The sequence below is a fragment of the Aulonocara stuartgranti genome (assembly GCF_965226115.1).
Source record: "Aulonocara stuartgranti genome assembly, chromosome: 19".
Lineage (NCBI taxonomy): Eukaryota > Metazoa > Chordata > Actinopteri > Cichliformes > Cichlidae > Aulonocara > Aulonocara stuartgranti.
Window position 1 is genome coordinate 7,382,350 of NC_138955.1, and position 23,176 is coordinate 7,405,525.

General features: G+C 39.8%; 1 protein-coding gene across 1 annotated transcript in view; it reads right to left on the bottom strand.

The window, feature by feature from the left end:
• The window catches only part of spred1 (sprouty related EVH1 domain containing 1), a 37,234-nt gene extending 20,284 nt beyond the window's left edge, over nucleotides 1-16,950 (bottom strand). Inside the window, exon 1 of the mRNA XM_082516679.1 lies at nucleotides 15,985-16,950. Coding sequence (XP_082372805.1) covers nucleotides 15,985-16,016 — 32 coding nt within the window. The 5' untranslated portion in view covers nucleotides 16,017-16,950. The remainder of the gene's footprint in view (nucleotides 1-15,984) is intronic.
• Nucleotides 16,951-23,176: the final 6,226 nt, after the last annotated feature.

The following is a 23,176-nucleotide window of genomic DNA, read 5'->3' on the forward strand; positions in this document are numbered from 1 at the left end:
AAGCTTTGACCTGCCACCATGTAATAATTGACCAAAGTTTCCTCAAAAGAGTGATGAGTATGTCAAATAAGAGAAACTCAAAACAAGAGACAAATACAGAAAGTGATTTGAGAGTGGGGTAATGGCTTTAAAGAAATAAATGCTATATAAAGAGCATACATTCAAGAGGTGATCAAAAACATGCGTGTTCTAAATCTGCTGGTTGTGTAGATAAGTGCCTGTCTGCCATCAGAAATAAAAAAGAAAACCAAAGAAAGAAATTTCTGACTAGCAGAAAAACAACAGAATTAGCTGCCAAATATTAGTTGTCTTCCTTTTACACTTTTATGGTTCTACAACAGCTCATAGTGCATGAGGGGATGAGACATCTGCAATCAATAATTGTTGGTCGTCATCATCAGTGTGAGCCGAGCTGAGTCTTCTACTACTGCTTCAAATCTAAGGATTTGTCTTCCTTCTCTGTTTGGACAAACATGTCACAGTCAAAGTCAATCAGACGAAAAATGAGGTTCACTTTGCAGAATACTGGTGGGTAAAAACAAAAATGAAAAAATAAATAAAATAATAACTTGGTGCGGACATGTTAGACTCCAAACACATGGTGTAGACCACAAGCAGCAGAACAGGCTTTAAACCTAAACAGGCTCAAAGCACTTTAACTTAAACTGCTATTGTGGTACAAACATTTACTAGCCAGTGTGGTCAATGGCTTCCTGATATTCACTTGCCAAAAGGAAAATGTACCAGCATCTGGCAGGTGTTAATTTCTAGCCCTGTTAACGTTATAATCTATCAAATGCCCTTTATATCCTTAGCTTTTCAAATATAGACCTTTCAATTACTACTCAAACAAACAATCTCTCCATCAAACTGAAAAAGTTACATCAAATTCTTCTGTGATATTAAATTAAGCACATTCTGTCTGTATCTGACGTCAATTTTATTTTATTTATATAGCACTAAATCACAACAGCAGTCACCTCAAGGTGCTTTTTATTGTAAAGTAAATGCTCTACAATAATACAGAGAAAACCCCAACAATCAAAACAAATCCCCAATGAGCAAGCACTTGGCGACAGTGGAAAGGGAAAACTCCCTTTTAACAGGAAGAAACCTTCAGGAGAACCAGGTTCAAAAAGGGGCAGCCATCTGCTACGACCAGTTGGGGTTGAGGGAAGATTAAATGAAGAGCAGTGTATAAACATACACTTGTGGGGATAGGTTAATTGGATAATCCAAATTGCCACTAGGTGTGAATGTGCGAGTGAATGTGAGTGTGAATGGTTGTTAGCCCTGCGACAGACTGGCGACCTGTCCAGGGTGTACCCTGCCTCTCGCCCTATGACAGCTGGGATAGGCTCCAGCACCCCCCGCGACCCTGAAAAGGATAAGTGGAAGCGAATGGATGGATGGATGGACAGTGTATAAACACACAGCGAGTGAAAATGGTGAGCATGAAGAAGCACCGCCTAGGTCTGCTGCAGAAAAACTAAGGGAGGATACAGGGTCACCTGATCTTGCCCTAACTATATGCTTTATCAAAATGAAAACTTTAAAGCCCAATCTTAAAATTAGACAACTACATGTCTGTCTCTCGAATCCAAACTGGGAGCTCCTTCCACAGAAGAAAGGCCTGAAAGGCTTGGAATCTCCCAGTCTACTTTTAAAATACCCTAGCAAGCCAGCTATCGGTGAACAAAGTGCTCTATTGGGGGAGATATGGTATTATGAGGTCTTTAAGATAACATGGGGCCTGATAATTCAAGATCAAGGTGCAAAGCTTGATGTCAGGAAGATTTTTAGGTTTTACTGAAGTTATCTAATTTCCAAAGATATTTTTAAATATTATTTTGTCAAGTTTATGAATATTACTTTGTGAATTTGTGATTTTTTTCCCCTCACCTGATGATTCAACCAAGCCAAAAAAAAAAAAAAAAAGTGTATTTAGATATATTTGAATAAAATATGCATATACACTCACACACACCACTTGTCAGTTCTGTTCCTAACGCCCACCCCAGGCTTATTAGACAGTAACTGACCGTGGGAGGATGCAGGGTGACAAAACGCAAACACAACTAATTTCCTCTTTGCAATCTGCTACAAACACCCTTTTCTGGCTTAACCTTAGTTTAACAGCAGTGTCACTAAATTTGTGCATGAGAACCCATGCCACACACACAGACACACAATGTACTTCTGAGCAGCCAGTAAGAAGAATATGCTGCTGGTGTTATACCTCTCTACAGCCCCCAATAAAGGATATGGGTGATGGGTGCAGAAGGGACTGTCAGTCAGGAAGGGGTCCCTGGGGTGAACAGAAGGCAGGCGGTGGTGTCGCTCAGCCATGACCAGGGCACAATGACCAGGGCCTGACCCTTCAGACCTACCATCACACACATGCCAGCAACCATGACACTCACAGGGAGGGGGGCAAGGCTCAGAAAGGAAGTTAACTGAACTGCATACATGCATTTATGCATCTGGTCTAAAACACCCATGTCACCCAAGAGAGACTCCTGAACAAGAAGTATTGTTATTACTGCACTTACTTAACATTTATAATCAAATAGACACACCTACATCCTGGAGACCAAGAAAAAAAAAAAAGAAAAAAGAAAAGAAAAGAAAAAAAAAAAAGAAAAAGCAAAACTCAGCCAACAAGTTTTAGATCAGTTTTTCACAGCAGTTTCTGTTCATTCTTTCAACCCCTCTCATTCTTAAGAGGAACACTAGCCCCAAAACAAATGTCACTGCAACTTGCTGCAACACATAATGCGTATATGCAGGTGCACACACGTACAAAGTTCAGAGTAGCCCCACGCCCCTTGCTGAGAGCACACAGTCGACTGGACACACAATTGAGAGCGGAAGCAGATCAGCTGGCCTGGGCCTGCAGGGGAGGGGGCAAAAGAAAAGAGCCCCCCAATTCTGAATTATTCCAAGTTGTTCTGCTGGATGACTGACTTCATTTCCGACCGAAGCAGGAGAGGAAAAAAAGGAGGGAGGGGTGAGAGTGTAACAGAGGACTGCTGGTGGGGGTGATGAGCATGATTGCTGGAGACCAAGGTGACAATAAACAGCCCACAACCAACACATAAAGAGGAAGCCATAATCGAGTATCTCACTGTATCAAACCTCATTTGCGAAAAGAACACACAGAAGGTCTAAAATTATAACTTAGCTTCCACTTGACGCAAACTGTAGTTTCAGTACTGTAACAACACTGCACACAAAATGTATTCAAATACATATGTGTACTGTGTTTGTAATTCGACAATAGATGGGCAATACAAAAACAACAAAAAGACCCTTTTTTTGGCTGAATGACAATACAGTTATGTAATTGTATCACATTTTGCATTATTTTTAGTGGTAGCTTTTTCCATGTTTATAAGCATAATAAGCATGAAACAGCAACTTAAGTTAGCTTGCATGTTGCTACAGTGAAGTCAATGAATGTGCTCCTGTTGCTCACAGAACCTAGTAGATAGAGAGACGCAGCACTAGAAACTCTCTTCTTTGAAACTAGCCAGCCAAGGGTTTTTCAAAAAGCATGCTAAACAAATCACAAAAAAATAAATAAAACTGGAAAAAATAAGGAGATCTTTCGAGTGAGAGTGAGTGAGATAGGAATGTGGATGGGGCTGCACAGACTCAAGAGATCCAAATACTATAGCACAGACTTAGCTAAAGGGGAAGGATTTAAAAAAATAAATAAACAAATAAAAAATAAAAAAATACATTAAAAAAAAAAAGGCTATGTAAACAGTCTTTTTCCACATCTTCTCCAATCAGTTTGCTAGGGATGTGCATAACTAGTAGACTAGACAATGAAATGTTGCTGCTCCTGCTAGCTAGTACCTGAAATACTAATAGTGCAAAACTACTTATTCATATTTATTAACGTACAATAGCAGCTAGCTGTTTGAAAAGTTACAGCACCACTTGCTACTATTTGAGAGAAGACAACTGCACACCTCTTTCTACTTGACAGGAAGGCCTACACAAGCAAGGTGTAGCAAAGACGGAAGATAGCCACATAAACCAACAGAGTTCTGCAGATGTAGAAGATGAACAACTGTGTCAGAGTAAAACAGAATGTAAACACCAAGATTAAGCAAGAACCACATACAACACAGACATGTGGACATTAGCTTGTGAGGAAGAGGGCTACTTGTGTTAACACTGTTAATGATCACAATCTGATAGCCACTTCTGTCCGCGTGACAAGCGCTGCAGTGGCATTTGAAAAATGATTTGATTACTGAAGAATACAATTAACAGTTTCAAATATGCACAAAATATTTTGATTTTCCTTAATTTTGACTATTTTCTTACTTTTAGACTAGTCGGCTATTTGAACAACTAAAAATGAATCAGTCGGTCAGGAGCAAAGGAGTTGATATACAGTCCAGCCCTATTTTTTAGTGCATGAATATGTAAATGTGAGTGTATTTTGTTACTACATAAAGGAATAACTAAAGCTGTTTTCACACATCCGCATACACCTCTGAACTTTTCTAGACACGATCTGGCTGAGTTGTATGTGACAATGCAAAAGACCAAATCAGGCAGATTGGCCGTCCTACTCTCCATTAGAGAATAGAGCAAGTACTGTAACTGTCTGGACCAAAACAAGTAAATGTCTCTCTTGGATTCCTACTTGCTGTGAGAACTAGAATATCGATAATTGCACTTTTTATTCATCTGCTATGTCTCAGAGTTAAAACTATGTCACTCATGATAAATGGCTATTTACATACTTTATACATTGTGTACAAAATTACAGATATCACTTGCTCACAGAGAAGAGAAGAGAAGAGAAGAGAAGAGAACAGAACAGAACAGAACAGAACAGAACAGGGGAGCATGTGCAGTGCAGGCAGGCGGGCAGGCCTGGGCCTCGAGGCCGGCTGCTCCAGTGTGGTGGAGAAGGGGGATCTTGGGACAACCATTTCCTAAGTGGACAAAGTGGCCGTTTGTCTGCTCCTCTGGCCCATGGCTCGCTGGACTCCAGCATGCCATCATGCTTTGCTCCTGTCTCAGCTTTGGGCCTCCCACCCCAAAGGGGAGTGGTAGAGAAGAGAGCAGGAGGATTGGGGATATTTTTTTTTTGGTGGGGGGGGATCATGAAAGAAAGACAGGAGGGGGGAGAAGAAGGGAAGGAGAAGAATGAAGACGAAAGCAAGAGACGAGGGGAGAGAGAGAGAAAGGATGTGGCCTGAGCCCTGGGTGCTCTCCAAGTCGCCCTCCCTTTCCACTCCGTCTCCCCCTCCAGCCCAGCCCCTCCCTGGCCTGCCTCACTCTACACAATGGCCGCTTCTCTGCTGAAATTTCACGTTATTGGATCCCGGGCCTGGAGTTTTGTCCTCCCACAATGTCCAAGCAGCGGAGCATGCTGCAGGGGAGACACACTCTGCAAGCTAAAAGCTGGAAAACCATTCCTCCTTTCATTAGCATCAGAAAAGGGGAGAAAAGCCCCCTCGACACCACCTCTTTTATTTTTTTCCCCCCAATCACCCCTTTTCCCTCACCATCTCTCCTCCATATCAAAACTGGAGGAAGGCTATCAAGCACAGTCAAGCTCCACTAGACCACTTTGGCTTGTAGGACTTTTTATATTATTTGGTGGGAGGTCATTAAAATACCATTGGGAAAATAAACACAAGCTACTTATGCCAATCCGATTCCATAGCTTATCCTCTGAGAAGAAAGTGATCGCTAGGAAAGTGGGTGGGACATGGAAGATTTAGCAAAAAGGAACTCTGGCCGTTTGAGTCGCTTGCTTTACTTCAGAGGCTGTTATCACAGGAAAATTGTGATATTTTGACATTTCCTTAAGTACTTGACCTAAAATATACCAAGTGTAGTAGTATTAAGAAGGGGGAAATATTTTACCTTTATTTAACAAGTTAAGGCGAGTCTTCAGAGTGTATATTGCAAGTTTCTAATAAAAATACCTCACAAATCATTCATTCTGCAATGCCAGTAGGGCTGGGCCATATTATACCGTTCACGATAATACCGGTATAATGTTAGGCAACGATAGGAAAATGAAATATCGCGATAGAATAAGAGTAAAACGCGCATGCCCAGTGCCTTTGTTTTCATACGCACATGGCCGATTGTTGACTGAAACCAGAATTGGTTTGTAAAAATGGTGCAACTTCAGTGATGTGGAACTGGTTTGGTGTTTGTCCGTCAGATACATGACAAAGCACATTTTTTTGCAGAAGATGCAAGCAGCCGTCATTATTGTCGTATTTGTCGGACTAAGATGCTCTTAAATCTGGGAGTAATCTGGGTCCTAAACTCCGTATGCTTCAGGTCAAACGAACACTGCAGCATCACTGAGAGTTAAAAACTGTCTAAATTCTTTCATCTTTAATAAAACGATCAGCATTGCTGCTTTACCAGGTGTAACTATGAAGTTTAACTTCCAGGCATCCATGAAAACTAAATTTATTACATTTAACAGAGTTAGAAGTTAGCAGGAAGCTAGCGGAAGTTAGCTCGCTAGTTTCGCTAGTTACCCAAGCATGATATTGCATGTTCTGACTGAGAGATTTCTGAAAAAATTCAAACGTACAGCTCTGCTATCACTTCCAACATAAATGAAGACAGGAAACTAAACAGCAGTGACGTTTGTAGGGTTACTGAAGTTGGGCTAGCTGGTATATAATCATGTGCTACGTGATCGCTAGCGACACAGCTATGTTAGCATAACAAACAGTGAAGCTGGAGGACGAACACTAACACTTTTCCACTTATAAAAGTTAACGTTCCTGATAGTTAGAGACAAATGCAATCGCATGGCAGGATGCTGTAAACACCAAACTTCAGTCAGGAGAACAACTGAGATAATCCATCCACAATACAAGGTTAGTCATTAATATACTGCAACAACATGGGAATAGAGCAGCTGCCAGAGAATTCAACATTAATGAATCAATGGTACAGAAGTGGAGGAAGCAAGAAGAATGAGTTTAATAAAGTTTGATTTATCTGACTGCTTTGTTTCACTTAATGTGCCTTATAATCCCGTGCACCTTATGGTCCGAAAAATACGTACTGCAAACTGCAGTTTAATGTTGCAAAGCACCTCTTTTTAACTTCAGTGGATATTATACATGGTTATGCTCAGGATATGTCAGCCCATTTCTACTGGAAATGCCTTTTGGTTAAACTTTCAGCAAGGAATTTGCATTTGCACTGTTACATTTTTATAAAGCTTTAATGTACATAAAAACCAGCTTCTTGTTTAAGTGAAAATAAATGAAAGGTTGTCTTTTTGCACTAGTAATGTTGTGGAGTTGTATTTTGTCTCGCATCAATTATATCGTCAGTTATATCGTTATCGCAAATTTTCAAATATATATCATGATAAATATTTTTGGCCATATCGCCCTGCTCTAAATGCCAGTATATCCCACCTAATGCCATACTAAAGATCAATTCAGTACCTGTATCTTTGAAACCAGGTGGCCTACTGCCACGGCAAGAGTTTGAATGAGAAAGAAGAGCAGCCAGTGGAAGTAACACGACTCAGGCTACGTCCACACTAATGCTATTTCGTTTGAAAATGCATCGTTTTCTTTCAGTTTTGTCCTCCCGTCTACACTGAGACGGCGTTTTTGTCAAGGAAAAACGCAGCGTTTTGAAAACGCTCTCGAAAACCATTTCAAAAGAGAGCTGTCCCGTCGCAGTATGGACACTGGAAAACGCAGACTTTCTAAAACGATGACGCATTTTAGTCATGTGATGCAGTCACGTGACCAATTAAACAAAGATAGCGGAGTGCATTATACAGCAGTTGTTTTGATTGCTCTCAATTTTGTCAGCCCTAAAAAAGATTAATATCAGTTTGTACATGCTCCACGTAGCTTTTCTTCCAATTCTTTAATTCTCACTCGCATTTGCGCATGCGCAGGACTGGAACATAAGCATTTTCGGCCATTTCAATGTGGACGCACAACTCTGTGAAAACGACTGAAAACGCTAGTGTGGACGCGGCGCGTTTTCAGACGAAAACGCAGTTTTCAAATCTATCCGGGCTAATGTGGACGTAGCCTTAGGTGAAGGCATGGCAGTCAACAAACACGAACAAGATATCTTCTTCTTTTCAAACATCTCTAAGTGTAATCATGTAATTATAACAGGAATTTGCAATGTCAGTTATAAAACTGAAGCAGTGTGTATTGCGATTCTGTCTGTCAGACAACAACATGGTTATAGAAATAATAATTAGAGCCGTGCCAAGAAGCAACTGGAATGGCTTGAAGGGCTATGTTTCTGTTGTCATGCCATTGTCGTTCTGCTGTCTGACAACAGGAATACAAAAATATTTACATGGTAACAACTTTATTAGAATTCAGCTTTACTAAAACAAAGTAAATGTGAGGACTGAGAATATATGAGAGGTACAAAGATGGAACAGAAACCTAGCATAGTTAAGACCACACCTAGTCCTTGTTTAGTCATTGGAAATTGAGTCTTCCTCAATTTATGCTCTTTAGCATTTCAAAGACATTCTGGCCAGTTTTTGGCCTTACATTCAAAATGAGTGAGTGACATTTGCTTTATGACCTTTGTAATGTGCCAATTTAAAGGTTCTTTTATGTGCTTTAACAACAGGCACTTGGTCTGCTTTGCTCGCAAATGAGACATTTCAGAGTTGGGAGTTTGCAGAAGAGACTCCTGTAAGGATATAACAATGGCCAACTGCAGATAGTCATTCAGAATTTATAAGGGTAGGTCTGTGCTACTCAGACGAATCTGTTCACCAGACAGGGGTTTGCGCTTATCTCCTTTTAATGTGAGAGGGGGCTGCAAATCTGAGTGGCTTTTTAGAGAGCTTTTCTGATACATGCAGAAAAGGAAAAAATAAATAAATAAAAAAAATAAAGGATGGGAATCTCTCATGTTTCATGGATCTCTTGGTTCACTGAAGACACAAAAGTGTGTTAAAAGTTGATGAAAATCTACATTTTACACATCTCCTTCACCATTTCATGAATGAGAGGTTCGTACATGCAATAAAACAAAAGAGTATGTTATTCCAAGGCTGAAAAGACAAACTAATGGCACACATTCTTTCACTAGGATCATGCCTCATTGAAGAAATAAATAACATGCAATCTGGGACTCAGCCATTGATTCCAACAGTGCATCTAATCTGAATGGTGCAAACTAGCTAGCCAATTAGTGATGGTTCAAATCTCCCAAATAACCAGAGGCAAACTCAAGGGCACAGACTTACCCCAAAACAAACACCAACATGGCCAAACATGGATGCAGTGCAAATTATGACATAAGGTCAGAGCAAAACACTTTTAAAAAGCCCATCTTGTTACTCATTAACAGAAGTAACAATAGGACAATGCCTAGAGAAACACCAGCATCACAAGCCTGCTTACATTAACTGCAGTGAAAACCAATACGCTTGCTATAGAAAGAGAAGTGAAAGAGAAATTTGCCCTATCTCCTCTCAACACCTCAGGCTGCTGGTGAGTCATCTCGCTCACAAGAACATTCAGCTTAGCTACCAACTGACTCAGGGGAAAAAAAAGAAAGAAAGAAAGAAAAAAAAAAAATTTTAAATTAAAAAAAATAAAATAAACAGGCTTACTCTGCTGCTGCACCACACAGTGAATCTCGACTTCAAAATGTCTCACCATTCTTTTATACAAAAAATAAATAAATACCTAATGCATACGACAAATTAACCGCTCATTGTCATGTCTGTTGTTATCTGTCACATACATTCGTTAGTGGCACGGATTACCCTGGAGTCTAATCAAAGATAGACCAAACCAGTGCACGAATGTCAGATCTACTCACTCAGACGGCATTTCTAACACTGATTTTCAAACCAACCCCTCCATTACTGGATTGGGCCCACAACCCCAACAGCAATGTTGTAGGTGCCGCTGCACTGTGGCACTATAAATCAAAAGATTCCCGTATGTGTATCAAAAGCCAAAAAAACTATTCTCAAACATCAATCAAAGCCACATATTGAGATGATCTTAATTTGAACCACAAGCATTTGGAAAATTAAAACCTCGTGCCTGCCATTACAACAAAAAGAGGAAAAAGAGGAACCACAAATTTCGACTGCTGCAGCGTCTCTGGGCTGCTTTGATGTAAGAGTAGTCCCCAAAGACCAACCATCTACTCATCATAGCTACTTTGAAACTAATGGGGAAACAGGAAGCTAAGGGGACAAGGCAGCCATCTAGCTGTGGGAGAAACTATTGATATATCTCAGGAGGAACTTGGGAAGGTCAAACCACCAAACCAAGATGATGGCCCATGAAGGTTAAGAGAAACTGCAATGACATGTTGTACATCATCGCAGCACGCCCAGTTGTTAGGAGTACTATAACATTATCATCATTATGAATCGTGCATTTTTCAAGCAGCTCTTACATGAACCTCTTCCTCTCAATAAAAGTCTGTTCCAAATTCTAAATATAGCCTCTAGACAGCACAAAATGTGATCAAAACTTTCCTGAGGAGATAAAAATACATATCCTTACAGGCCTCTCATTTTAATCCTATTTAAAAATGTGAATCATTAAGCAATTTATTTGATAACACGTTATGTGCACATAAATTCCCTCATCTAGGATCTGGCTCGATCTTTCCCAGAAACCCATATACACGCCAAATGTTTCCAGAGAAATACCGTAAACACTGCAGTGTGTCTACACAGACGCACACACAGAAACCCCTTCCTGTTTTCAAAGCGTTTGCAAACTCAATCAAAGACACAAGGTTTAGGATTTACATCTGTGCCCTTTTATGTCTGTGACCTCACAGGAAAGAACCATCTTAGACCAGCTGCAGCAGAGAGCTCACTACAAGGCTCAGCCTTCATGCTCCCGCATACAGCATAACTAAACTAAAAACAATATCCACAATTCAGACACTTAGTGCTAAAAGCACTTCTTAGAGGCATTAGGATATGGTCTGTGAACATCAGAGGACCATCCTGACAAAGAAATAAAGATAATCACTGCTATGTGGATGCTGTGACGGACGGACGGACGGACAGACGGACGGACACACTCTCTCTCTCTCTCTTCTGGTGGCTTAACAGTATATGTATTAGGCCTGCCACGATTAGTCGACTAGTCACGATTACGTCGACTATCAAAATCGTCGACGACTAATTTAATAGTCGACGCGTGGTTTGAAGCTTTGTAAGATCACAAAAGACGCAGGAATAAGTAGTAGGATTTAAGAGTGGAATAACAGACTGAAACAGAAGATGGCAGCACTGCATGTACAAGGATGCCAGCTGCCGTTAAACCCCGAAGAAGAAGAAGTAGCTCTGTCCCAGAATTCATAGCGCAGCCCAGCTCAGTTTCCAACAATGGCGGCAGCTAGTTAGTTTTAATATTACTCTTATTATTCTTTCTGGGTCACAAAATAAACGTTTAACATATTTTCAGGCGAGAATGTAGCTGTGTAAACCTCAAATATCTGCTCAGTTTATCAAGACACCACATATTTTCAAAAGCGCTCCGACGTTTTCGGAGACGTCTGTTACCCACTAGCTCGATAGCTAACCGGGGGCTAGGCTCACTAGAGCCGTGAGAACACCGGACTCCGGCAAATCGTTTTCAAACCCACCGCAGTCTTTCGCTGCTCAGGTTAAACATATATAGGTCACTTAGATAACTTAACAATGTTATTGTTTGGCTTTTTTTACTATTTTATTTGTTCCGGAGTAAATCGGTTTGGCTGAGATTAAAGTTATAGTTTTTACTCAGCTGAATAAATGTCAAGCAGACAGCTGATTATCAGAAGTGTGAGATGCTCCAGAATTTACTCCGGTGTCCTGTTATATTTTAGATAGCAAGGAGTTTATTAAACTTCACCGAAACAATCTGCAAATTTCATTACAATTTAATAAACTATCATCTTGTCTTTATTTTTAGTTAGCACATACCTTACACACAGCTGTAAGCTAATGATAGTTATATAAGAGCAGATGCTGCTGGTGCAATAAGTTGTACGCTGTACGTCCAATGGATGATGATCTGATTAGTCGACTAATCGCAAAAACAATCGGTGACTAGTCGACTATCAAAATAATCGTTTGTGGCAGCCCTAATATGTATATATCTACACATGGCATACATTCACATCAGGTCTTTCTCTTAAAAGTCTGTAAATTGGTTTGAAATAGCCTCCAAATAAACTGCCATAAATGTCAGCAGTGTATGTGTGCTCCTAAAATACTTCAAGAGGAAATGAAAAACTTAAAAGAGGGAAGTGGCTTGGGTTTTAAATACACAGAATCCAGGACCAAATCTGGCCATGGGAATGGAACAGCCCAACACTATACAAGGCCTGTTCGTATGTTAACATGTCTCAGTTACAGCCAAAGCCCACTGACTGTACAAAGGTTCATTGTCATTATTGAGACAAAGCAGCAGGTTCTAATAAAACAGGCAGACGTTCAGACATTGATACTCTCTACACAAGATAAGTTTTAGGATTACAAAACATTTTATTAGGTGGACACTGTGTCAAAGTCTGTAGAAAGACATTGTAAACTTCCCATTATAGCCTAACATATAAGACATATATGTACGTCCTAAATCTGCCATGCATCTAATGAAATATGAGAATGCAACCATTAACCAGTCAAGTACAATACTTTTATAAGTGCCCTTACATATCTATATATACATATTTGTCAAATAACACCATTTCATTAGCCTATTAACTACTGCAGCCACAACCATCACTTCCTCAAAAGAATACAGAAGCAAAACCAAAGACGTGGTTAGCTCAGCAGACTTTGTTAAAGGTAAGGTGTGTCTGCAAGCTTAGACTAGTAATACAAAGGTTTTGGAGGAGTAGGTGGTGGAGGTCAGAACTAACAACTGGCAGTAACCCCAAATAATACTATCTATAAAAAGGTCCAGGAAATTGTTTAGCTTAACATGAGGGCCACAGGATATAGGCAATTACCCAGGCCATAAAGCACTAGCCCTAACAGCTGAAGTAGCTGTCTCCCTTTGTCGTTTCAGGACATGATGGGGGTTGTTTGGGAGGAATGTGTTTGGAAGGCTCCGCAACAGGAATGGGAGTGTAAACCAGCCCACAGGTGATAAGATCACAACAATGGCAGATAAAACGCTGAGCTGTCAAATCAATCACACAGATGGGAAGAGGACACAGGGAGAGGAATCACTAAAAGATCACACTGACAACAGACAATACCACAGCACTACAGGAATCTAAAACAATGAGCCTATACCCTAGACATGTTTGGTGAGGTACTGAGGCAACTGACCTTCACTGATGAGACAAAAAAAAAAAAAAAAAAAAAAAAAAAAAAAGAGTCCTTCATCCTTTTTAAGTAAAAAAAAGAAAGAATCAGACTATATACTTGGACCAGCTAAACTATATTAGCAATATTAGCATGTGTTTATTAAAAACTGGAGGAGGATAATAAAAAACGGTAATTTGGAAAACAAGAGATATAAGCACAGTACACCTCAAAAGGCAGCCGCTTTGGTAGAGATGAATATTTTAGATAAACGTGACATTCACAAAGAGACTGCTTGCACATACTGTGCTTGCATAAATCTCCCACGTCTCCCAGGAAGACCACAGTCCTCGTCTACAGAATTCACATTAGCCTTACATCACAGCACACATCCCAGACGAGACGCAAACCAAAATCTCACAAGGCTTTAAGTGCGTTCTTGTCATTTCAGCCATGTGAACATTGTTGCACCAAGGCCAAGTAACATGTTCTCAGCAAAGGGCGTGCTGTGTGTAAACCAGCTCGGCTTACCACCTATCATTTAGACTAAACCACCTCAGGGCTATCTGTTCACAAACCATGTGGATACTTTCACATTAAATGTTTAAAAATCGAGGCTGTGAGAGCAAAATGTAAAAGAAATTAATAATAAAATAAATAATACATCCCTAGTTACATTTGTAAATGATCCTACGCTTGTTCTACATATGAGAAAAAAGGCAGTTTGATTAAGGATTCAGAGGCTCAAAGACCAACATTTAATTCATCAGTGGAAAGTGGCTCTATTTCACAATGTAATATGGTGAAGATTACTATGAGGGGGGAATGATTATCCTTGACTCTTTAAAAAAAATAAAATAAAATAAGTGGCACACCAAATCTTTTCTTTTTTTTTGGTCAATAGACGTGTCATGAAAAATATTTCATTAAATTGATGCTTTTCAGCAAAAATAAATGGCTCAGGCAGCGCTCAGTATTCCGTTCACTCCATTACTATGAATCATACAAGAGGAAAGGTGGTGAAATCTTAGCAACAATGTTTGGATCGCTTCGCCATTTTAGCTGCTGCCATCATGCTGAGTGGAACTGAGGATTTTTATTTTTTAGCCTGTGGCAGTAGTTCTGAAAAATTGGGGATCTGGGGCATGGATGAGTTCCCGAGATTATTGAAGGGAGTCGAATCAAATTTAGGAGATGAGGTTTCACAAATTCACACAATTCAAGCTGAATCAAGGTTTAAAGCAAATATAGCCTGGAATGAATTCATGTGTGAGCTCCTGTGCTTTGACATGAGGAAAGATAAATAAATCCATGACACATGTTACATAAAAACAAAACAGCAGTGTAGTTCAAGGACAAAACCTCCATGCATTAAATCAATCAGTCTCACAAAGGCCAGAAAGATTGAATGGGGAAAAACAACCACAACAACAAAAAACATGGGTGTGTTTCAGACATTAAACCGTGACACTGTAAATGGCTGAAAAGAGCATATGACAAACGCATTGTGAAAGAAAAATCACGTCGAGATGGTTAAGAAAAAAAACATGTAAAATAAACGACTTGAAAACGAGCACAGGCGCTTATATGCGATGTATTGTACCGCGAATGCAGAATATGTGATCACTGTGTGACCGTCGGTGCAATGCGAAACAGTGTACAGTGCTGTGAATGGGCAGGCAGGTACTTTATGAATGGAGGGGATCATGTGACCGCAGCACCTCCCGAAGCAGATATTTCTCACTGACTGTCAACAAGCGCACACAAGGGATCAGCCCATTAAAACAATACCAAAATGCGACCTGAAATGGGCGCGACGTGTACAAAAACACAGCTTGCACATATTATAATCGATGCCCGTAGGTTGTGAGGCTCTGGACGTGAATGCGATGCCGTTTTTAAGCGTTTTTATGAATGGAGGATTGTGATATGTAAATGAGCATGATTGAGAAAAAAAAATGGCATCTTCGGCTTTTCAATGCCGACTTTGCCGCATTAACCGCGAAGAGCCTTCATTAAAGAAAGGCTAGACTTAAAGACAAATACAATCCGCAATATTTTAATCGATGATTATGTTCCGAAATCATGGCGGACAGCAGTTAGACACAGATCTGGGCTGTCAATGCAGAGGACTCAGATCGTGATGTACTGAGAAAGCACTCACATAAAATTATATTTAGATTACTGCCATCTATGCGTCTGCTCCGAACGATCCTTCGTGAATGAATACATTTCCCGAACATAAATAATAATACACCAAGCAAGTGCCTCGTAAATGAGCAAAGATTAGTACATGTTGTGGCTTTAATTTGAATTCTCACAGCATATACTGGTTAGCAGTATCATAAGCCTGCAAAAAAGTAGCAACGAGATTAATATTTTACTATGGATCGATGCCACTGTTTCCCCGGCACGGTTCTGTTTAATCTCACAAGGCAATCCTTTCTATTAGCTTGATAAACAAACAAACACGGGGGGAAAGTACAACGTGTTTCTTATTGTTGATATTAGTAAACCAAGACGATGTAATGGCAACGTTGCTCGGTTAGAAATGTCACCGGGAACTAACGTAGCTCGATGCTCGGTGTGTTAATATCTACACATATAAGCACATATTGAAGATTAGCTGTGTGTTTAGATGTAAATGATAAAATAATAATAAAATAATGTGTGTGTAAAACAGGACTCACTCGTTGTTTGGATTTGTTGAATCTTCACTCATTTTTTTCCTCACGGGGATCCAAATCCTAGCAATAGCATCGACGACGCAGTGACGGCGGGATAAAATACCACATATATCACCATTTTCCTTCACATACAGAAATAACCCCTATTTCGGATAGTAAATAAACGGCGTACAAGGGGCATGCCTAACTCAGCGTCCCTATGAAAAGCAAGTGAAGCTAGCTGGACGTTAGCTTTTGCTGGCTGGGCTGTAACGTTAAATCGCGAGGAGGAATGACAATCGTTGATTCATTTTATCCTCCCTGGAAGTAAAATCCGACCACAACAAATGGGCCATCTGGAGCATCCTCTTCAACTGACACAAATCCCCGGCTTGCAAAAAGGTGCATAGATCCTCAAAAAATGTAGAAATCGTTGTAGGTTGTATCGTTTGGCAGGTTATTTATGGCTGGCTGTCGAGCATCCATTCGCCAACTTCAGGTCCAGGACAACACTTGAAAAAGCGCTGTGCAGCGTTGCTCCGTCAACGTGTCCGAGTAATTTTCAGTAAAGGCATCCAATGCCCCCCAAAATGGTCCGACTGTTTTCAGTATTAGCACCGACAGTTAAAGTAAAAATACATAGACTTGAAATTTCCTTGAGAACTTGATGGACATCTGCTTTAATCGAACTCCATTTTCAACTCGGGGGGGAATGAAACATCGGAAAAATGGGCGGATATGTCGACCCTCGCTTGAAAAAAGGATCCTTCCGCGACGTAGTAAAAACATAACACTTGTGATAGAAAAAATACCAACCCAGCTCACACTTTGCTCTTTATGCTTAAAGAGTAGCGTATATTATACTAAACCGCGTTCCCCCGTAAGCGTATGCAATAAGTTAGTAAGATTTCTTTCTAAAGTTGACCTAAAGTAGTCCCCCCACTTCCCAAAAGAAGTTTCCCTTCAATCACGCATTGAAACAAGAGGGAAGCGTCTGTGTGATAGCACGCAAAGTAGGCTAGAAAATAACCTAGAGGAAGGACCTGAGCTGACACGGAGACTTGGTCATTAACAATTTCTGGTATATTCTTTTTTCAGTTGTATTATCGTGATCTACCTCCCTTCCGAACCGCTTTTAAAATCCCAATGCAAAATAGCGGGGAAGTGCTGCAAATATACACAACCGAGAGTGCTGCAGCACGTGGAATTCTATCAGACCCTCTTCACGATTTAAGTGTTTCAAATCAAGATGGTATTTCTATCTCTGAGCGTAGGCCAGGGTTATTTATTATTCAGTGATAGCAGAGTGAAAAGTGAAAGACTGTAAAGACTAATTCAGAAAATGAGGATTTTTTTCCTCTGGAATGTAGAAATAAAAATCTGAGTAGGGCACGGTGTGGGATTTTTGAGAACTGTAATTGGCCGTAAATGTAAATAAAAGGCATTAGGATTACACTATAAGCTACAAAAAGGGGGTTTGGGTGATCACTAGAGAGTATGGCACTAAAACAACTGCGTATGGCTCAAAGTTGTGCTGCCAAAACTGCCTTACCTAGCTTCTAAAACTGTACCAGGCAGCTAAAACTCCCTCCAGAATAAAACAGTCAAAGAAGTTGCCAGAAAAATCCATGTGTGCTAGTATGAATCTTAGTTGCAAATGTGTTAAAATCCTTTCAGAGCAAATTGGCAGCCTGGTTGCATAAGACTTAAATGCTATTGGATTTCTGTGCTGTGTGGAAAAGGCAAGAGATCAGGCTAAATGATTCTGCCTGGTTGTCATAGTGACAACATGTTGTGTGAGAAGTTTCTTTGTATTTCTCTGGCTTTCATACAGCTTGTGCTACAGTATTATGCTGACGGCCATATGAAACATCCCTCTGTGTCACTGTACATACACTACCAGTCAAAAGTTTGGACGCACCTTCTCATTTAATGGTTTTTCTTTATTTTCATGACTATTTACATTGTAGATTCTCACTGAAGACACCCAGACTATGAATGAAAACGCATGGAATTATGTAGTAAACCAAAAAAATTTGAAATAACTCAAATTTTAGATTGGTCAAAACAGCCACCCTTTGCTTTGATTACTGCTTTTGACCATCTTGGCATTCTTTTGATGAGCTTCATGAGGTCGTCACCCGAAATGGTTTTCCGACAGTCTTGAAGGAGTTCCCAGAGATTCTGAGTACTTGTTAATAATAATAATAATAATGGATTGGATTTATATAGCGCTTTTCTAGGCACCCGAAGAGCTTTACAATACCACTATTCATTCACTCTCACATTCATACACTGGTGGAGGCAAGCTACAGTTGTAGCCACAGCTGCCCTGGGGCAGACTGACAGAAGCGAGGCTGCCATATCGCGCCATCTGGCCAACACCAGTAGGCAAGTAGGGTAAAGTGTCTTTCCCAAGGACACAACGACCAGGACAGAGAGCCCAGGGATCGAACCGGCGACCTTCCGGTTACAGATGCAATTCCCAACCCCCTGAGCCACGGTCGCCCTTTTGCATTCTCTCTGCGGTCCATCCCACTGTAGGATGTTGTGGTAGTTGTGCTGGTTCAGTATGCCTTCAGTTTTGAATAAATCCCGATCACATCTCCTCCTCCATGCTTCACTGTGGGAACCATGCATGTAGAGATCATCCGTTCACCCTTTTCTATGTCACACAAAGGCACGGCAGGTAGAACCAAAAATCTCAAATTTGGACTTATCACCCCAAAGACAGATTTCCACTGGTCTAATGTCCATTTCTTGTGTTTCTTGGCCCAAACAAATCTCTTCTGCTTGTTGCTTTTCCTTAGTAGTATTTTTTTAGCAGCTATTTGACCATTAAGGCCTGATTAGCGCAGTCTCCTCTGAACAGTTGATGTAGAGATGTGTCTGCTACTGGAACTCTATGTGGCATTTATCTGGGCTCTAATCTGAGGTGCTTTTAACTGGCGATTTCTGAGGCTGGTGACTCGGATGAATTTATCCTCAGCAGAAGTGGTGACACTCGGGCTTTTGTCAGTTTTGTCATGGCAATGCTCTTTGCAACTGCAATTCGGGGACAAATTTAAAGTTTTTGCAATTTTCCAGACTGACTGAGATTTGCTTCTTAAAGTAATGATAGACTATCATTTCTTTTCACTTAGCAGATTGGTTTAAAAGTTATTGGACTTGCTGACAAAAATTTAAATATCCATCCATTCATCTACTTTCTTCTGCTTATCCAATTTGGGGGCGTGTAGTATTTGACAAGGCTAACACCAGAGAGACAGGTAACTATTCATGAATAGTTAACTATGTCTAATTTAGACTCACCCGTTAATCTAATCCAGGTATGTCACTGAACTGTGGGAAAAAGTAAAGATAACCTAGGATACAAGGATTGTTTTTAATACTTGAATTGAAATCCTGTAGAAATAGACTGAAGAACCCACGGACATCAAATCCTGTTTCTTCCCTTGAGATGTTCTGCCAGGCTTTTACTGCAGCCACCTTCAGTTTTGTCTTCAGTAACTAAAATTATGCCCTATTGGGCTGAGATCAGGTGACTGACTTGGCCACTAAGGAATATCCCATTTCTTTGCCTGGAAAGACTGCTTTTGCGGCATGTTTTGGGTCATTATCTATTTATACCCTGAAATACCGCCTGATCAGAGTATACCCCTATACACTTCAGAGTTCTTCCTTCTACTTCTATCAGCAGTCATATCGCCAATAAACACTAGTAACCTGATTCAGTGAGCAGCCATACACGTCCATGGCATAACATTGCCTCCGCCATGTCTGATAGATGACGTGAAATACTTCATGAGCTATTTTATTTTTTCACCATTATTCTGGCAGAAGTTAATCTTGGTTGCACCAGAGCTGGGCAGTCTTGTTTAAAAGTTTTCTATCAAAGTCTAATTTGGCTGTGCTGTTCTTGAGTGTAACCAACCAGTGCTTTGCACCTTGTTATAAACCGTCTGTATTTACATCCATTAAGACTCCATTTGATTTTAGACTATGACAAGGATACACCTACAATCTCAAGAATGTGCTTAACTTTTCTAGATGTTTTGAAGAGGTTCTCTTAACCTAGAAATGAATTCTGTGATCTTCCAGGTCTATTGGCCAATGAATTGTTTTACATATTGTTCCAATTATTAATCTGATTACTCCCAACATTTTTGCTATCTCTCCAATTGGTTTATTTTGTCTTTTTTTCCAGCCTTGTGTTGGCCTCATTCACTTGCATGAGCATGTCTTTGAACCTCATATAAGATGTCATGTCAAGAGCTATGAAATTCTAGTTCAAAATTCAGAATCAGCTCTTTTATCTGCTTAATTTGTGGACTAGGCTTCTCTTTGTCATGAAACTGCTTGTCAGTCAATTGTCCAGTGAGCCTCTGAAAATGAAGGATTTTATTTAGAAAAATGGCCATAATTCCAAAACAGACTGCCTGAGAGCAAAAGCTCTCTTGGGATTGTTTTCTCAAAAAAAAAAAAAAGATTTCAAGCTGACATGAATGTTTATACAAGCAGTCTGTATTATAAACGGGGTAATCAGGTTAGGATACTGCATCTTTGTTTTATTTAACATGGCCTCTTCACTTATTTCTGATTAAGTTACCATGATCAGGTCCAAATGAAGTGTCCCTTGATTCTTAAAGAGCAGAAAAGAACAATGAACATGATTTATTTTTCCTACTAGCATGCCTTTATCCTTTAGAGTATTTAGAGTTCAGGAAGTCAGCCTTCTTTCTCATCTCACAAATATGGATGACCCTAGTCCATTTCCTGTGTTTTTCACACTGAACATACCACACAATGTAGCATATTTAAACCGGCCAACAGGAAGTTTAGCTGATAGAAGCATCCTTAACTTTACTCACTAAATGCAATCAGACTCATCATAATATTCTTCAAGGCAGTAAACAAGATAACGTTCCTGTATTGCCAACAAGGAACTACAGAATGGATGATATTTTTAGCCCGATACAATCCTCATTCATCAGATCTAAGCTGAGGAGTGAAATGATTTACATACCGCAGTCTGATGTGACTTCCGTTAAATCATGTTCCTTTATTTTTCAGTGACTTTGCAGCACAAATTTTTATTTACTTGAAGCGTCTGATGTATCTTGTAATGTGAAAAGAATGTGATAATTCAATGTGAACAAAAATGATAAAACTACCAGACAAACTTGTTTCCATTGCGTTTTTATTATTTTCGTGTTTGCACAAAAAATCAGAATCTAAACTTCAGTAGATAAACAAACTTGCTCATGACATGAAAGAGATTTTCTCTCCTTGAATGCCTTTATTTAAAATGCAGCATCAGAAAGCATTTGGACAGCAAAATGTGATCAACTGCACCTAGGATCACATGGGAACCTGTGATTCTGTACCATCCATCCGGTTCACAGTGAGACCATCTGACACTGGGCGAGTGATTGGACATTTCCTGGACAAGTTGTTAATGCTTCACAGGGCTAAGTAGATAGACACATAGGCCCACATTTGCACCTATATAGCTAATTTTGGAATGGCCACTTAACCTAATCCTGAAAACACTACAAAAAAAGGGCTCCAGCAATGCTAAGCACTGTACCACTGAGCATGGGAGATTCATCTATAGCAGGCGTTTCCAACTCCAGGCCTAAGGGCCGGCATCCTGCAGGTTTTAGATGTGTCCTTGATCGAACACAGCTGTTTTAAATGGCTAAATGACCACCTCAACACGGCCCGGTAATGAACTAATCATTTGATTCACGTGTGTTGATCCAGGGTGATATCTAAAACCTGCAGGACACCAGACCTTGAGGCCTGGAGTTGGAAACCACAGATCTATAATTTCTGGCCTGGCCAAGAGAGAGAATCAGATGTCTATCCCCAAACATATTGCTCTGATCATCTCAGAAGCACAGCAGCTTCTAGAAATGGAGAACTATAACTGTGTAGCCATTAGAGGTGGGAATCACCATACATCCCACGATACGATATTATCACAATACTTAACGCACGATACAATATTATTGCAATTTTTAAAAATTTTTTGCGATATTCAGATTCTGTACATAAAGGTAAACTTTATCAATATTCATTTTATCTAATATCAAAGTCTCACAATCAGTCTTTCTCTCATTTCAGTCAGTTTTATTGTTGACAAACTGAACGGTTTGTATTACAGTCTAGTCCAACTTAACTGAATGCAACCATCTGGTACAATTATAGCTATTCTGAACTATGCAATTTATGAAAAGTATGCAGCCCATTCAGCAACTGAAGAATTTGAAAGTAAATTAAAACAAAATATAATTTTACATTAAATAAAAAAGTTTTAAACTTAATTAAAATAAAACATGTCTTAAATTAAAATAAGTAAACTGTCATGTTTATTGCTGCCCAAAAAAAAGTTTGGACTTTTGGACAGTGAAGGAATGTCAGGATTCTTGCTCAGAAAAAGGAGCTGATCAACATGCTCTGAAACCAGAGCATGTTCCAGTCCACAAAAACTTTTTTTGTAACAAAATATCGATTTCTGCTGTCCCTGTATCGATACATTATTAGCAAACAAAATATCACGATACTACACAGTATCGATTTTTTCCCCCACCCCTAGTAGCCATACAGTCTCCAGTACACTCAGGGCAACGAATGACCCATGTAGGCTGATGGTTTGGTGAATGAGTAATCTATTATTCATCCCTTTGTTTGTTATACAGATGTATATATATGTGTAAATATATGTATGTATACAGGGAGTGCAGAATTATTAGGCAAGTTGTATTTTTGAGGAATAATGTTATTGTTGAACAACAACCATGTTCTCGATGAACCCAAAAAATTCATTAATATCAAAGCTGAATGTTTTTGGAAGTAGTTTTTAGTTTGTTTTTAGTTTTAGCTATTTTAGGGGGATATCTGTGTGTGCAGGTGACTATTACTGTGCATAATTATTAGGCAACTTAACAAAAAACAAATATATACCCATTTCAATTATTTATTTTTACCAGTGAAACCAATATAACATCTCCACATTCACAAATATACATTTCTGACATTCAAAAACAAAACAAAAACAAATCAGCGACCAATATAGCCACCTTTCTTTGCAAGGACACTCAAAAGCCTGCCATCCATGGATTCTGTCAGTGTTTTGATCTGTTCACCATCAACATTGCGTGCAGCAGCAGCCACAGCCTCCCAGACACTGTTCAGAGAGGTGTACTGTTTT